The sequence below is a fragment of the Necator americanus genome, chromosome II (assembly GCF_031761385.1).
Source record: "Necator americanus strain Aroian chromosome II, whole genome shotgun sequence".
In the NCBI taxonomy this organism is placed as follows: domain Eukaryota; kingdom Metazoa; phylum Nematoda; class Chromadorea; order Rhabditida; family Ancylostomatidae; genus Necator; species Necator americanus.
The window spans coordinates 40,481,383-40,498,002 of NC_087372.1; the positions used below are offsets into that span (position 1 = coordinate 40,481,383).

General features: G+C 41.1%; 1 protein-coding gene across 2 annotated transcripts in view; it reads left to right on the top strand.

The window, feature by feature from the left end:
• The window catches only part of RB195_020915 (uncharacterized protein), a gene marked incomplete at both ends in the record, with an annotated part of 35,492 nt that extends 23,648 nt beyond the window's left edge, over nt 1-11,844 (top strand). For both annotated transcript variants that reach the window (XM_064189459.1, XM_064189458.1), the window contains 44 exons: nt 531-683; nt 746-929; nt 1,002-1,156; nt 1,233-1,300; nt 1,482-1,655; nt 1,717-1,855; nt 1,915-2,095; nt 2,170-2,313; nt 2,402-2,553; nt 2,643-2,743; nt 3,262-3,355; nt 3,420-3,553; nt 3,611-3,734; nt 3,794-3,874; nt 3,933-4,043; nt 4,123-4,266; nt 4,332-4,418; nt 4,576-4,695; nt 4,754-4,879; nt 4,954-5,094; nt 5,194-5,310; nt 5,420-5,566; nt 5,650-5,770; nt 5,866-6,013; nt 6,131-6,221; nt 6,276-6,380; nt 6,447-6,606; nt 6,657-6,787; nt 6,871-7,044; nt 7,163-7,251; nt 7,326-7,455; nt 7,548-7,739; nt 7,799-7,933; nt 8,657-8,764; nt 8,823-8,921; nt 8,974-9,034; nt 10,168-10,297; nt 10,402-10,543; nt 10,643-10,852; nt 10,907-11,074; nt 11,132-11,248; nt 11,316-11,408; nt 11,476-11,632; nt 11,708-11,844. In XM_064189459.1, the coding sequence (XP_064045338.1) occupies nt 531-683; nt 746-929; nt 1,002-1,156; nt 1,233-1,300; nt 1,482-1,655; nt 1,717-1,855; nt 1,915-2,095; nt 2,170-2,313; nt 2,402-2,553; nt 2,643-2,743; nt 3,262-3,355; nt 3,420-3,553; nt 3,611-3,734; nt 3,794-3,874; nt 3,933-4,043; nt 4,123-4,266; nt 4,332-4,418; nt 4,576-4,695; nt 4,754-4,879; nt 4,954-5,094; nt 5,194-5,310; nt 5,420-5,566; nt 5,650-5,770; nt 5,866-6,013; nt 6,131-6,221; nt 6,276-6,380; nt 6,447-6,606; nt 6,657-6,787; nt 6,871-7,044; nt 7,163-7,251; nt 7,326-7,455; nt 7,548-7,739; nt 7,799-7,933; nt 8,657-8,764; nt 8,823-8,921; nt 8,974-9,034; nt 10,168-10,297; nt 10,402-10,543; nt 10,643-10,852; nt 10,907-11,074; nt 11,132-11,248; nt 11,316-11,408; nt 11,476-11,632; nt 11,708-11,844 (5,775 nt within the window). The remainder of the gene's footprint in view (nt 1-530; nt 684-745; nt 930-1,001; nt 1,157-1,232; nt 1,301-1,481; nt 1,656-1,716; nt 1,856-1,914; nt 2,096-2,169; nt 2,314-2,401; nt 2,554-2,642; nt 2,744-3,261; nt 3,356-3,419; nt 3,554-3,610; nt 3,735-3,793; nt 3,875-3,932; nt 4,044-4,122; nt 4,267-4,331; nt 4,419-4,575; nt 4,696-4,753; nt 4,880-4,953; nt 5,095-5,193; nt 5,311-5,419; nt 5,567-5,649; nt 5,771-5,865; nt 6,014-6,130; nt 6,222-6,275; nt 6,381-6,446; nt 6,607-6,656; nt 6,788-6,870; nt 7,045-7,162; nt 7,252-7,325; nt 7,456-7,547; nt 7,740-7,798; nt 7,934-8,656; nt 8,765-8,822; nt 8,922-8,973; nt 9,035-10,167; nt 10,298-10,401; nt 10,544-10,642; nt 10,853-10,906; nt 11,075-11,131; nt 11,249-11,315; nt 11,409-11,475; nt 11,633-11,707) is intronic.
• Between the last annotated feature and the right edge of the window lie 4,776 nt (nt 11,845-16,620).

Sequence of the window (16,620 nt, forward strand, 5' to 3'; positions counted from 1 at the left end):
AAAACATGGAATAGAAAAGCGGACACAAAATTATTTTTAAAGTAGCAGGAACATCAATTTGTTTCTTTAAACTTGTCAAAAATACATTATTGGATTTCCATAGCTTTTTTCTTGACATTTTGCTTCATAAAAAGCATTGTCACCTACACAGCGGATGAAGGATCGCTGGCTAGTTCAATTTCCTACAGTATTCATGTACTGTGCTATCGGAGCCATACTATTTGAAGTGTATGAAAATGCTGAGGAAATTTTTAAAATTATTCAAGATTGCTTCGAAACTGTCCTTTTGCCGACCAAGCTTTTCATCCCATTTTTCATCAAGAGTCAAATTATAACCCTTTGTAAAACAAATATTAATGTTTTAAGTGAAAATTTCAAGAGAAAAAGTGGAATGCAGAGCCTGTTGAACTCTAATAAACTATCATTTTCTGTTAGTAGCAGGATATTTCCTGCCATAGTCACGATGGTTATTCAATTACTGCACAGTGAACCGACACTGTTGATCATTTTCCCTAAAAATTTGCATTCAGGAAAACTTCTTGTTATCAACTGGTCAGCCGATAACACGTAGTGAACTGATGATGATTCTGCACTCGCTGGAAAATATTACTATCAAAGCGTCCTACTACAATAACCCGAAGTCAGCTCAGCTTGTTGAGTTCGGTTTGGAGGTTTCTGGAGAGGTGCAGCTACCTAAACTTTGCTTATTCTCCTGAAACCTATCGTGACTTCTCCTCTGCTTTAGAATTTCCCTCCATCAGTCATTAGTGCGTCCTCTGTGGAACAGTGTGCCTGTCCTGCTCCGTACACTGGTGCCAGCTGTCAGCACTGCGCTCCTGGGTACTACAGGGTGGAAACTGGGTCTTACCTAGGTGCATGTGTGCCGTGTGAGTGTAACGGACATTCAGGATCATGTGATCCAGACACAGGTGAGTGAGCAGAGCCTCGGCTGAAGAGGAATGTGCTACTCCTTCGTTACGGTTGCATGCGGCAATTTTCAGGTGTTTGTTTCGATTGTCAACATAGTACTCACGGAGACCATTGTGAATTGTGTGAAGAAGGGCATTATGGAGATGCAACAGATGGCAGTCCGTACTCTTGTATGCCATGTCAATGTCCATTCTCACCGACGAACAATTTCGCGACCGGCTGCCAGGTTAGGAGCGTCAAAAGGAATACGAATTGGTTTCTCATTGTCGCAAATTCCGTTATATCCTCGAAATTTCTTCCAGGTATCTGAATATGGACAGCTCTTGTCGTGTAACTGTAAGCCGGGCTATACTGGGGATCGTTGTGACAGGTAAAATCATTTTGAAACTATATTTGTGTTCTTTTTTCCTTAAAACGATTAACGTGATGTTCCTTTGTTTAAAGGAAGCTGTATTATTTAATTCTGTGTTCCTTGTTTCGTTTCTATGCTCAATCGCTTTTCCAACGGGACTTCTAAAATTATTAAATAATTCTTAATGAAAGATTTACAGATGTGATGCTGGCTACTTCGGTGAACCTCAGAGACCAGGTGGATCGTGTCAACCATGTGATTGTAATAACAACAATAACTTGACGGATTCGAGAGCGTGTCATCCAATAACTGGAGACTGCTATCTTTGCGAAAATAACACTGATGGTCGACGTTGTGAATGGTGTGCACCATGGTAAATATTTGATAAATTGTGTTTATCACATCCTTTTCGGCGCTCATATTCCTAATTGTAGGTTCCACGGAGATGCAATCACAGCGAAAAATTGTACGGCATGCGCATGCGATCAGTGCGGCTCAACCGTCTGCGATAATAAAGCTGGCACATGTGAATGCAAACCAAATGTGGAAGGCACGAATTGTGACAGATGCTTGGTTTGTTCAACGTTTCCGTGTTTCAGCTGTTGATTTACATACAAACAATGTGTTTTTAGCCGGATTACTGGGGCTTTTCCCGTTGTTCCGGATGTCATCCATGTCACTGCGGCATAGCATCATCTTCCACCCAATGTGATGGGGAAACTGGCCAATGCTCGTGTAGACCAGGTGCAGCTGGATTGCGATGTGAACATTGTGAACATGGTTTCTGGAATTATGGAGAGTACGGATGTCAAAGTCAGTTGAAGCTCGTTCCAGAAAGTTAAAGCCATCCAGTGTACAGGGTATCAATGAGTAATCTCTACTTTCAGAATGTGACTGTGAGGCTGACTTATCTCTGGGTACAGTATGTGACGTACGCACTGGACAATGTCACTGTCAGGAAGGAGCCACCGGCGCTAGATGTGATCAATGCTTGCAGTCCTATTTACGGATTCCCAAATTTGGATGCCGACGTGAGCGCTTTGCGAACCATTTTGCAGTCTTTTTTCTACGATTCGGTTATTTTTACTGCATTACTTACTGCGTGTCCCTGCATTTTAGGATGCGATGAATGCGTACATCATCTTGTTGCTGATGTGGACAATTTTGGTCTCCAGGTTGATCGACTGAATATGTCAATTTCAAATATTTCATCTGCGACAGTTGTTGGTGCCAGACTTAGCCGCAACTCTAAAAACGTAGCGAAATACACGGTGAGCCACTCAACTACTCTCAGCACAATGTTGAAATTTCCTTTTCCCTTCCCGGAAAGATGTCAGGAGTACCGCTCCATGAATTGTAGGAAATGGCCGACTTACTCTCTGGAGACGAGTACAACAACTTCGTAGGTGACGCTAGGGCAACTTTAAGCAACATGTCGTTACTGTTCAACTCAGCAGATAGGTGAGTAGATTACTGTTGTTTTATTGTCGTTCATTATTCAAATACTAGCTCAAGAAATCTCATCAGAAATGACCTTAGAGAATGGGATCCTCGAATTTGATGGGTATTTGTGATTAGATCTTAACGTCATTCTGACGTACCCTAATGCAGGACCTTTTGCAGTTTAATTAGTTTAATTTTGATCCTTTTTTTGAATGTTCTTTTTTGGAGTGCTCGACACTCGAAACGAAACTCGAGAAGCTCGTCGCACGAATTTTTGATAATTGTTTCTGACAGCACGGGTTCAGAGAATAAAACTTCTTGACATTTGAAATTCCAAATATTTCGTCACTGCTTACGAGGTTCCTTGTTAGCAGAAACGAGCTAATTGGGATCTTTCTTCCACTTCATTCATTGGCTGAGGCTTACAGAACCCTTCCTTTCCGGTAGAATGATGTCTTTCGTAACGAAAGCGTAGCGATCCTAAAAAAAGACCCAAATAAGTGATTGAATCAAATCGTGAAATTTGGTTTTTGTAGGACATTTGCTGTTACCGGCGACGATGTAGAGCGCACAATGAACCTTACGGATGAAGCTGGAGAAGTCCTACAAGACATCCGTAGACGAGCAGCGGTATGATACAAATAACATAGGCATCGTTAATGCTAATTTTTAATGTTAATTTCTTTTTATTCAGGATGCTTCTGGTGCTGTAGACCTTGCGAAGAATTTGGTAGCTTCCCTTGGAAGTCACTCATCCGCTTTGTTAATCGATCCAAAATGGATCGAAGATGCTGAGGAGACGCTGCATAATTTGGAAGTGGTGACAACGTCAGTGAATTTGCGGCATTTTTTCTGGTATACTCAGAAAAAAAGTATCATTTACAGAGATGGTGCACCAAAACAGGCCTCCGAGGCTACTGCGGCTGTGCAAAGCGCTCAAGAGAAGCTGAGAGAGCGTAGTGAAAGAATCGAAAACATGAATAAGAGGGTTGAGGATGCTAAGAAAAAGGTGAGCACTCGGATAGACGGATTTTTAATCATATCATCCTCTGCATCAATATTATTCAGAACGAAAAAATCGCGGATTATTTGAGCGATGCTCAGCACTTACTAAAGGATTCCCGTAAGAATTCCGACGAATCGCGTAAGGTATGTTAGTGTCAATTAGTTGACCTCAATTAAATAATTATCGACACTAAGCTTCTAGAGTGCCACCGGAGTGTCTACAGTAAGACTGGAAGGTCTCATCAAAGCTCTAGCAGATGGACGTGAGAAGGCTGTGGATGAGCACAGAATAGTCAGCGAAACACTTCTAGAGGTCAGCCTTTGGTGTTTAGAGCTGTTTAGAGCTAACAGCGGATAAAAATTCATTATTGAGATTAATTATTGAGCTTCAGGTGAAAAATCTCACTGAGCAAGCAAAGGACTCTCGTGAAGCTATCGGGAACTCAGTGGCGAACATTGCAGAAATCCGGGCTGAACTTGCTGAAGCAACCGAAACTAAAAGGGATAAGCGAGCAGCTCCGGCTCCGATCGATAAGGTGACTCTCAGCACTATCAAACGGAAAGAGTTCGCATGATGTTTCCAAGTAAAAATTTCTTTTAGACAACTCTCAACAAAAAAGTTGAAGAACTAGAAACTGAAGCAAACCGACTCAACGAGACTTTTGGGAGCACTCGACTCGAATCTCAGGTTTGTCCTCGCCTCCTTTGGTCAATAAACTTTTTCTTATATACATAGTGGGGAAATTGTTAACTTCTTCCTTATTGTTCTGCTATGTATGATTACTCCTGCTATTAGTATTACTATTTTTGGATTACCACTGTTGATACTACAACTTTATTTAAAGAACGCTGTGGAGGCAGCAACAGCTTACAGTAACCTTACGGAATCTCTGAAAACGGCTCATGAAAAAGCGCAGTGGACAGTAGATGAAATAGCTAAACTCGGTGAAGGTCTTAAGGAAGAGGTGGGTATGACTTTTAAGGATATTTCCTTAGTTCATATGAAAATTTCATTTCTGTCAGAAGGATAACGTGAAGAAGGCTCTGAACGAGTCTGCTGTTTTGCTACGTCAAACGTCTAATCTTCACCAAAGTACTCTGAATGGGCTCAAGAAGGAAGCTATCGACACAGAGAAGAGAACTGAGAAGGTAAGGGAATTTTGGGGGGAATAGCTTGAAAGAAAGTCTTTTCTATGGTTTCCTCTATTAATTACTGGTTGCAGTTGTTGACGACGGTCGACGGAATGCGTCGTGCCCTTGAGGGAATGCGTACGTCAATTAAATCACCATTGAACGACTCCACATTTGCAGATGTGGAAAAATCAGCTGATCATGTGAATAGCTTACTCATTGATTCGGACAAGGTAACGTTTATAAATTTGTACCTATTTGTTATTTACGCCGTATAGCGAGATTATATGAGAAGATATTTTTTATTGGAGTGATGAGGCAGTCATGTTCAGATGTTAAATACGTCGCGGAATCGTATAGGTGAGCTGAAAACAGCCACTGATGCTGCAGTATCGGAAGCAACCGAAGCACTACAGGGTATAAAAACTACGAGAAGCAATGTTAAGGAGGTACGGATAATTAGTAGCCCTTCTTCCTCTTCCTCCTTGCTACTTTTATGCATTCCAGTCATTGGTCGTATTGTTACGTGTTGAAATTCTAACATTTACCATTCTTCAGCTATCTACATTAGTTCCAAACCTGGTATCATCCTATGATAAAATGCGCCAAATGGCTGGTAATCGCACGATGAAGGTGGAAGCTTGTACGGACAAAATAGCATCGATTAAAGAATTAATTGCGGTGGCAAGGGATGCGGCTAATAGAGTTGGTTCTATTTTTCTTTATTTTTTCTCGGAATTCCAACTGTTAATAACTGTTCATTGATCCAACCCTTCTTATGTTTTTAGATCAAACTGGGAGCTCATTTCGAACGTGGAAGTTCTCTAGATTTGGCAATGCCGCACAAAGTTGCACGATCAGCGGCACATACTGATATTGCGTTCCATTTCCGAACAACAAAGGATCACGGTTTGTTCTTATTGTATTGGCATTTGAATAGCGATCATTTACTGCTGCGAGACAGCAGTTAAACAGAATGCTTCTATGTAGCAATATCTACTCAGGTATTCCGCTATTCTTCGGAAATGAAGAAGGATCTGCTGGAACACGTGCGGTACCTACTGATGACTACATTGCTGTAGAAATTGAATACGGTAAACCAAAGATCACTATCAACTTAGGAGACAAGCCACTGTTGATCCAGTTGGACACGTGAGTTTTTGAGAGGAACAGTTTCGAATTTCCATCTATAATTGTAATGTATGATGTACCATATGTTACGTTTACCTTTTTTTTGTTTTATTGTGGAAATGAATTTCGTGTATTTAGCCATGTTTCTGACAATCAATGGCGTCAATTAAGTGTGGAACGTATAGGGAAATCAGCTACTGTGAAACTTTATGCACCTAATAGCGACCAGGTAGAATTAATTTCGATTTTCTGATGTGCGCAGGATCACTTATCTTCGATTCAGGTGGAGGAAGAAAAGAAAGCTACTGCAGAAGGCAACAAGAGTATTCTAAACCTGCATCAGACGATGAGCCGTTTGTTTGTTGGAGGAATTCCACCGGGTAGCAAGGTTAGCTATTTAGATTTTCGAACTTAATTAAAAGGAAAAAATACAAAATGTGTGATCTCTTTGAAGATTGCAAACGAAGTGCGCAATCGCGACTATGAAGGAGATATCGAGGATCTCACCCTCCATGGTGAACCAGTTGGCTTGTGGAACGCGAAATCTGCAGGAGTGAGGGCAGTAAAAGGCGCCACACCTCGTCCCCGTACAAAAGAATTGATGGCTCTCCCAGGTACAACGAGAATGTTTCTTTAGTTTGAGACCTAATGTCTATTATTCCAGGAGTTTCTCTTGATGGAGAAGGCTATCTTGTCTACCAGATGGGCTACTGGAATCCACGAAAAAGAGCAGTGATATCGCTACAGTTCCTCACATTCTCACCCGATGGTCTTCTATTCTTCATTGGGAAAGACGTAAGTTTTTCTCCATCATTTCTTTCTTCGTTTCTTTTAAACCATTATTACATTCAAATATGTTAGTTGAGAAGAATTTCCAGCGCGACTTCTTTGCTATCGAATTGTCCGCTGGAAGTGTGAAGCTTTCTCTCGATTTCGGATCTGGTGTAGGACAGTGGCTTGCTGATGCGGTACCCTATAACGACGGAAAATGGCACACTGTATCCGTGATCAGGGATGGACGTCATGTGAAGATGGACGTAGATGGTGCAACGGTAGAGTGTTCGAAGTTTTTGCTTAAATTAATTGTCATGAAGACAATTTTTCTGCTGTTGTGGTTTTTTTTTTTTTGTTGTTGCAAATTGTCTCTGTGAAATAGCAGCACAAATTTAGGTTGCTGAAGGAGATGCTCCAGGAGAGATGTCCGATCTTGGTGTTACTGATTACTTCTACATTGGAGGAACGCCTTCCGGAGTTAATACGTACGGAATCAGAAAGAAAAGAGAAAAGCTCTCGAGAAAACATTAATATTAGATGGCCAATTGTTTGAATTCAGACGTTCACCAATCGAGCCGTTCCGTGGTTGCATCAAATCCGTTCGTCTTGGATCTGATGAAATGAATTTATACGCTAGTCATGCCAGTAAAGGTGTAAGGAATGCATGCCCGTTGGGAACAGTAAGCACAGTAAGTTAATCGCTTTCTTAATACGTGACATACATCTGCACACTATTGTAACATTGTGATAAGAACTAGGTACGTAGGAACTACTTCTTTAGGTATCAATTCTATCCGATCGATCATCAGCAGTGTTCGAGAATATAACAGCAGCGGATGAAATGGACGTTTCGTTAAGATTTAAGACTCGTAGACCAACAGGAACATTACTCACAATTCAATCAGAGGAAGATGATCTACTGGCGCTAAAAATTGAGGATGGAGTACTCGTTGCCTTTGCTGGCGATGACAAGGTATGCAGCAGAGTTGGATTTGGAGTGATTTTGACGATTTTTGTATCCTGTGCTCTCAGGCATCGCTGGAACTCGCATCAGCTGCAGATGAGCAATGGCACTACGTGTCAGTACGAAAGACAAAGGAGATCTTGAGAGTTGATGTTGATGATTTACACTCAAAAGAAGAGAAAAGACGTAATGGTGATGAAGTGGTGAGTGAATTGGATTTTAGGTAATATTCATTCATACTTCTATTCTTGTGGAGCTAAATAACATTTTTTTTTTAAATTTTGAATAGATCCTAAGTGAAACCTGGAGTTGTTTTGAAGTGTGACTCTTCATTTCATGTCTTTTTTCTCTCTAATAATTTTAAAAGTTTTCCATCACTTCTTTCTCCACATTCCTCTGCAATTTACAGAGAAATCGACGTACGACAGTGAGTTCTAACTTATCCGCTCTAATAGATGCCTAACTGGTGTTCTTTTTTGGTTTTTTTTTGAATTTCGCTTACTTTCAATTATTTGCGTTTTCAATTATTTGCTGTAACATGACTTTGCCATGATTTTGTTTGGTTGTGGTAGGTATGAAAGAAGAACAGGACTTGAGCAAAGGTGGGTGAGAACAGTTATGGTTGCAGGGGAGCTGTTTGCATAGTTTCGCTCGAGTTCTTCACATTTTGCACGAAACTGCATAATTTTTCATGGCCGCTACTTTTCAGTTGTTTTTTTTTTTTCAATATGGTGAGCACCTCTAAATAATGGCATAGACAAAGATTGATAGCTTGTACCCACCCTTGCTCATTTCTGAATAAGATTCTTTGAGAAAAGCCTCTGTTTCTACGCTGATGGGTTTAAGTTGAAGCTGTTTGCATAATTTATATATTAACATTCAAGGTGGTTCACTTATTGCACACTTCATATATCAATTCCATTTAGACTCCGGGTGAGATGGCCAAAATTTTGTTCGGTCGTCATGATGGTTCATCCTTTGTTGGTTGCGTAGGAGATGTGTCGTATAATGGACAATTACTTGATTTTGCTAAGGTAAGAGTTCAATATTTCATTTCTACCTCCTATTCCTAATGTCAACCACAATTTCTAGGCCAAAATCAACGAAATATCTCTTACTGGATGTTCATTAGCAGCAGACGTTATCAAAACGACATTGATGCCTGCCGAAACCACTCCGATTACTTCTGAGGTAGTATGCAAAAAACATAAAGAAGAAAATGAGTTGAGGATTTGTTTTATAGGAGCCTGCAAAATTGGTTACTGAAACCACATCAACTGTAGCGCCTACTGAAGCTGAGGCAAGTTTTTTTTTTGAATATTTTTTCAAGTTTTCAAGGGACTGACAAAAAGCTTGTAGCCAGCAATTACGAGCACAGTTCCCACCACAACAATCAGTCCAACCAGCACAACTACTAGCACAACTGCTGGTACAACCACTAGTACAACAACTAGCACAACAACTAGCACAACCAGTAGTACAACTACTAGCACAACCGCTAGTACAAGTACTAGTACAACCACCAGTACAACCGCTAGTACAAGCACTAGTACTACGACAAGTCCTCCATCCACAGCAGTGATGACCACGAGACGTCCGAAAATTATTAAACCATACAAACCATCTGTAAACATCACTACACCTACTCCGACGGTGGTAACAACCGTTCCTGTCGTGACAAAGGCATCGAACGTGACAGAAACCCCGACAGAGGTGCTTACAACTACACCAGAGGTGGTGAAGGAGCATGTAGTGGAAACGACGATGACTGCGGAGCCAAATCGAAGCGCTGTGAGTAGAGCAAGTAGCGTCGCAGAATGGCTTGCTTCCACCCTGAATTAATGCTTTGCTTTTCAAAAGGCATAGTCCAACCCAGGATCTTATGAATTTTGGTGAAAAAAAACGATTACCCTGGCTGTCAAGGTTATTTTCTGTCTCGGGAAGTGATTAGAATTGTGATTAGATAAAGATAAAAGCAAAAAAAAAATCATAGAAGTTATAGTTGGGTCAAAACGACATGAGTCACGAGTTTAGTTGCGGTACAATTGCGTACGCGCTTGAAACGATGCGGTGGAAGCAGCAGTTGGAACCGAGGTGGGACCGTAGCAAACTGCAGCAATGAGTGGCCAGCAAGCGTTTCACCACGCTCTTAGCCGCTCCACCGGAAGCGCCTAGAGAGAACTCGCGTACGCAATTGCGTACGTGGTTCATGTCGTTTTGATCTTACTGACAGTTTTGGTGGCGTAACTAAACGTTGGACTGTGCCTTCAAATTGCTGCCTTTCACCCTGTCCCTGATTCACTAACATGCTCCAAAGAAGTGAATAATTTTGAGTGATAGTTGCTTCTGCTATCTCACGCATCTCTTCTCACGGCTAACAGAATTGATCCTATTCATGTCTACGATAAGTTTTTCGGTAAACCTCTGTTTCAGCCAGTTCCGGATGGAGCTTGCGCATTACGTCTGGATCCTATCCAATACAAAGATGAGGTAGACGGAAATCGATTCGGACTTCAACCGAACAGCCGTTTGGAATATGAGATTGTCCCTGATTCGTTCGATAAGAGGTAAGCTGGTTGTCTATTTTGACAATGAGTTTCAAAATAAAATATTATATCAACATCTGTCCAGCATTTGTTGGTAAACAACTTTTCTGATTGCTATTTCCCAGTGGAACCTTCTCGCTTCAACTTCGTCCGACTGCCTCGAACGGAGTGATCTTCTTTGCTACTAACGACAAACACACGGATCACATTGGACTATTCCTCCTCAATGGTCGAGTTGTCTTGTCGTTTGACACGGGGGCTGGACAGGTTCGTTATCGTACTTCACTAAAAACGTTGCCCTGCTAGGTCCGAAACCCGGTACCCAGCAAATATCTGGATTACTTGTCCAATTTCTCATCAGTTTAGACAGTGATCCGCTCGAACCGGTCAATTCTTACTGGAGAATGGCATTCAGTGAAAGCTTCTCGACGTGGAAACGAAGGATCGCTTGTGGTGGATAACGAATCAGCCGAAGCTATCGTATCGGCTGGAACGGATGCAATTGACACTCAACCACCACTGTATCTTGGTGGTATTCCAACTGAGTTGGCTAGTTATGCACGAACGATTTTGCCGGTGAGTTTATCGATTTCATACAAATGAAATGCTAGTCGTAGATGTACTGTTCAGGGTGTACGATCCGAGTTTGGAGGTTGCATTAAAGAGTTCAAGTTGAACGACAAAAAATTCGAAACGGTATCCCGAGAGCATGGAGTTGGAGAATGCAACACTAGAACAGAAAGTGGTTTATACTTTGGAAAAGAGGGAGGCTACGCAGTTCTCAAAAAAGAATTCCAAGTAAGTTCTTATATCGATCACCTTACATACTAGCAGCATGATAGCAACCGTTTCCAGGTCGGTCAATCATTTTCCGCTGAGATGGAAGTCCGTCCGCGCACGAAGAATGGCGTTTTGTTTTCTGTGGGTGTCGTAGAATATCTGACTGTGCAGTTTTTGGACGGTACTGTAAAGGTAGACCCAGCACTATAACTTGATTAGACTTCTGATGGATGCTGTGAATGAAATGAGGGATGTTCAGTTCACAGTGGATAGCGGATCCGGTCCCGAATCCTTAGTCTATACCCCTCCAGCTGATAATGTTCTATGCGATGGACATTGGCATTCGATCAAGGTTAGCTTTTATTGGTTATTTCCTCAATTTAATAACTGATTATCTGCTTATTTGTTTATTTTTTAAGATAATGAAGAAGAAGAATCTCATGACATTAACAGTAGATGGTAAAAGCAATTTGAACATAATGAAGAAGAGTAAGAAACCGGAAACAATGACGAAAGATCCGATATACCTAGGAGGTGTTCCGGAGTCTGTTGTTAACAAAGGCCTGGAAACCAGAGGTGAGTGTCGCAGAATTAGTTGTTATTGATGTTAGGGATTAAATTGTTCAATTTTTCATATAATTTTGTGTTCAGAACCTTATGTTGGATGCGTCCGTATTATGAATCTTGGCGGAGGGAAGAAGGACAAGAACAGAATGAAGAAGCAGTTGGACGTGTCAAAGCTGGAAGTGTTCGGAGATGTCAACAAGCAGGAATGCCCTCTTGACTGATGTTTTTTCTAGAACAAATTCGATTTTTCACATTAATTTTCCTAGAATTTCTAGATGTCTTTCTAAAATGCTGCTGTTTTTTGTTGTATCGCCAATTAATGCTCTTATAAAGTTGTCGAATGAAAATTGTTGCAGAAAGGATAGAATTCTCAATCAACGGAATAATCCTTCACCGATCAAGTGAAACGTGACTATATTTCCTACAATCGACAAATATATGACATTTTTCTGCGGAATAATTATCACCTGCTCCCACCCTCCAGGATGATCCCATAAAAAAATTTCGAAATACATGTTTCAAAAAAAAAACGGAGGATATTGTTACTATTCGTCTCATCAAATTGTTGTCACACATTCATAAACGTTGAAATCGCTGCCCTCTCTTTCCGAAATCTACTTTATTTTTGGTACCGAAATACAATAATGGTTTAATCACCCAAGTTTAGGACGGGTGTAGCGCAGTTAGGGGTTCCGCAGCCTGCATGATCGATTGGAGGTTCGAATCCTCCCTAGTGCTCACAAAGCCTTTCATCCCTCCGGGGTCGATAAATTGGGGTACCAGATTTGTCTGGGAGGATAAAAACACTGACTTGACACATCGGCTAGCCACCGCAAGTCATTGTATAGGCTAGTTACGCGTTCGTAAACCTCAAACGATTCTGAATTGAAGTGAACGTGGTTTCAAAGGTCCCAAACGGATTGATTAACGCCAGAAATTCTATCCTTTATCCTTTATTTTTCTTAACTAATTTTTCCATTTTTTTTTTTGCGATAATTTGAGCATGCTACTACTGATTTGTGGAAATGAACTGAATGAAAATGTCAATCAAAAATATAAATATATCAAAAATATTTGATATAATTATATAATATATAATTATATAATATAATATCAAAAATATTTGATATAATTCACCTGAGTTTGATTGCATTTTTAAATTCCAAAATTTTTACTAGAAACTAAAGAAATTTATTGCATATACGTATGTGTATAAGAAAAAAATGTAAAATCCTATACATCTATAGGAAGGACTCCACTCTTCAAAAGACCGAAAGCAGGAACACAGCCAAAAGAAGCCAAAAGAAGCGAACGTGGTGGCAGATTAATTAATGTCAGACACTATCATTTCACCGAAATACATATCAACAGTACGCCTTTTCTTAGGCACGAATTACTCGGTCCTCAACTTCAACCCAAATAAGCTATACTAATGAGAAGAACGATATCGAAGAAACGACAGAAAATGAAGCAAGAACGGAATTTTGCACGGTATCACAGCTGTGAATGGTAATCAGCAGAAACCTGCCCGAAGCTGATTTCCCCTAATGTGGCCTGCCGCGATGCGGCCGCCGAAACAAAATCTGTGAGCCTTCTAGGAATTAGTGCCTTGTACTAATTCCTGGTACTAACTTATAATCGGGTCAAAACGACATGAATCATGAGTGTAGTTGCGGTGCATTTGCATACGTGCTCGGAAACGTCGTGGTGGAGGCAGCAGTTGGAACCGAGAGGGGACCACCGCAAAATGCAGCGATGGGTGGTTCTAGCAAGGGTTTCACCTCGCTCCTAGCCGCTACGCTCCACGAGACCGCCTCGAGAAAAGCCGCGTACGCAATTGCGTACGTGCTTCATTTCGTATTGACCTTACGATAAGCAAGCCACAGATGCACATCCACGGTAGCAAAAAAAAGCCTCCATAATTGTGTTTACATAAAATACAAAGAATAAAACATAGTAAAAGTAGGTTGGTATGAAGTGCAATGGAAGGTGATTCATTTGAGAAGTGTTTGAGAATAGAGAGATTGAAGCATATTGCTTCGAAAGAGGAAAGAGTAAAGTAAAGAATAAAGTTGCCCCATTCGACTTCAATTCAGAGTCGTTCGATATCCATGAAAGGGTATCCGATTTGCTGAGAACAACGGCTGTATGGATGGATCAAAACGAAATGGGACACGGTGCAGTTGACTCTGCTCGAAGCGGCGCGGTAGTGCGTAGCGATTTGGGATCCATGTGGGACCTTCGCTGGCAGCATTCATCGCTGAAGCCCCAGCGATGATTCCATCTCGATACAAACGCTAACTTCATCGTACAGTTCCGAGCGCAGTCAGCTGCATTGGATTTCAGATCGTTTTGATCCAAGTGCACCTAGTCAATGTCATTTTGCTTTTGCACGAGCCTGGCAGCAGCTTGTCGATTTTTGTGAGAATGAGGGATTTCCTGGCTCGGGACGACTCCGAACTATACGTCATCGACACTGAGGATTGTAAATGACCTACCTTTGCGAATATAACGTAGACTTTGAGGTTGCTTAGCTCACCATCGTCCACTGGCTGAGGCAGGGAAAGGTTTGGTCACACACGCACCCATATACATCCTTATTCTCTGCCTTATCAATAGATCAATGAATTACAACCCTGGTCTATTCAGTGAAAAGGAGAAGAAAAAAAAAAGGTTTGATCTAAAAGAAACCTCCAAATAGTTAAAAACAGAGCAGGGGAATAGTTCGATGAAGTATTTGTCGATAATCCAGAAAATAAGGATGCACCGGTAAATGTGTGAACATGCCGTTCTCCGCCACAGCTACCGTGTTCGGTGTTTATGACCATCGGGGGTCGATAATACCATCGACCATCCTGTCGGAATGAAATCGCCCATCACTACACAATATCTGCCCAGACCGAAACCTTCGGATAACCACAAAAATCCTCTTCGATATTCCAGTTATAGAAAGTTCACCAGTTCTCCGGAAAATGAACCAATTTCCTGGATCTTTTGTCGTTATTTTCTATCAGCTGTTATCAGCTGTGTTTGTGTGAATACGTTACACTTCACTATTTGCTTTATTGATTGTTTATGTTACTATTTATTTATCGTTCCATTAACCTTACGTGTTTTCAAAAAGGTGAGAACTCAGCGAATATGGCTCCTGAATTGTAAAATTTACCACACTCTTCAGATAGTTGCCGATTTTTCAAGTTGATGAATAACGTTCACTATGCGCTATTTGAATGGATCATAAGGATAAGGGATATAGTCCCTGTCATTGATCAATCCGCTTGGGATGCGCCCCCAAGTTCACTTCATTTCAGAATTGTTTGAGGTTTACGAAAGCGTAACTGGCCTATACAATGACTTGCGGTGGTTAGCCGATGTGTCAATTCAGTGCTTTTATCCTCTCAGACAAGTCTGGTACCAATTTATCGACCCCGGAGGGATGAAAGGCTTGACGAGCACTAGGGCGGATTCGAACCTCCGATCGATCGTGCAGGCAGCGGAACCTTCAATCAACTGCCCTACACCCGCCGAACGGTTCATCTTTACCCGAAATGTATCATTTGCACGAAAAGGAAATGTAAGCCATAAAAGTATACGAGGAAATCAGGATCGCAAAGATGAAAACTTCCCTGGACCTAACTCTGTTGTGTTCGCTTGCTCATGTATTTTCCGCCGACTTTCAACCGGCTGTCAAGTTCTCTTCTAGAATCGCCGTCTATCGTTTGATTTAAAGGTTTACTGCTGAGTAGCAAAATAACAACGATATAAATAAGCTAGAATAGAATAAGCTGCATGCATGAAGAGTCCCTCTCCGTTTCATCTGTTTTTGATCTCCCTGCAATTGATCGCTCCAAAGACATTCAATACAAACGATATTCTCTGTTGCGTACACATAGTCCCACTGGAATGTACTGTCCGTGATTCGAAACTGCCATAAGCCAGCCGAGCCTTTCATCCTTCCGGGGGTCGACAAATTGGTACCAGACTTGTTTGGAAGGATAAAAACACTGATTGTTGCATCGGGTGGCCTCAGCAATCAACGACAGTAGGTCATATGCACGTCTATGATCCTTAAGCTATTCTGAATTGAAGTTTAGCATGTTGCCGCTGCTCAAAGATCAACTAAAGATCAACATCAGTCATCTTTTATCCTCTACTTACAACTAGCTGGATACCTTGGGTCCAGTCTCCCAAGAAACAGATTACTGATTTCTCACCTTTGTATTTCAATGTCTCATGCTTTTGTTTACAGACACTAATATACCAAAAATATCTTTAGAAAATTAATCACCTCTGTGATTTACCTGTACAGACTACTCTCCTCTTCTGTGGCTGGAATGCTACGATTCTTTAGTGCCTCTTCAAATAGTAGGCTGAATACACACTATTCTTTTACTATTGTAATTACAAGAAGCGATTCTATTCTCAACGAACATACCAACACGTACTACGCATTCCAAGAATGTGCAGCTACAGCAAATTAATCGCAAAAACAAAACACGACAAGAAACATCGGTACATAAACGGATAGTACTAGAATAATATCAAACCTATGGTAGACAGGAAGTTGGTCAGGTTAAAATCCGGTACCGGTCCACCAGTTCAAATGCCTATTACTTTTTCACGCACACATACACACACAAAACAAAAACATTGCATAGAAAGTGGTTAACAATTGGTTTAAAGATGTGTTATAACAGTAAAAAGGTAGTTATTTGTACTATGGCAGGAAAAAAGATCATAGTGGCCAGTATTCGATCTTTTTGAAAGCGTTAAGAGCAGAGAGTCCACGACAAAACAGCTAGAAAAAACCATCCGAGTAACTTACAGATGCCAGGGGAACAGATGGAATAGTCTATGTTATGCAGCACAGTGATAAGAAAACATATTGTGAAGAATTGATAACCTAATTGTCATGCTGCAACAAAGAACCAGTAGATGTAATAGGAAACTTGAACATACAAAACACCAGGTAACTGTTTAATCAAAGCCAATCGTAC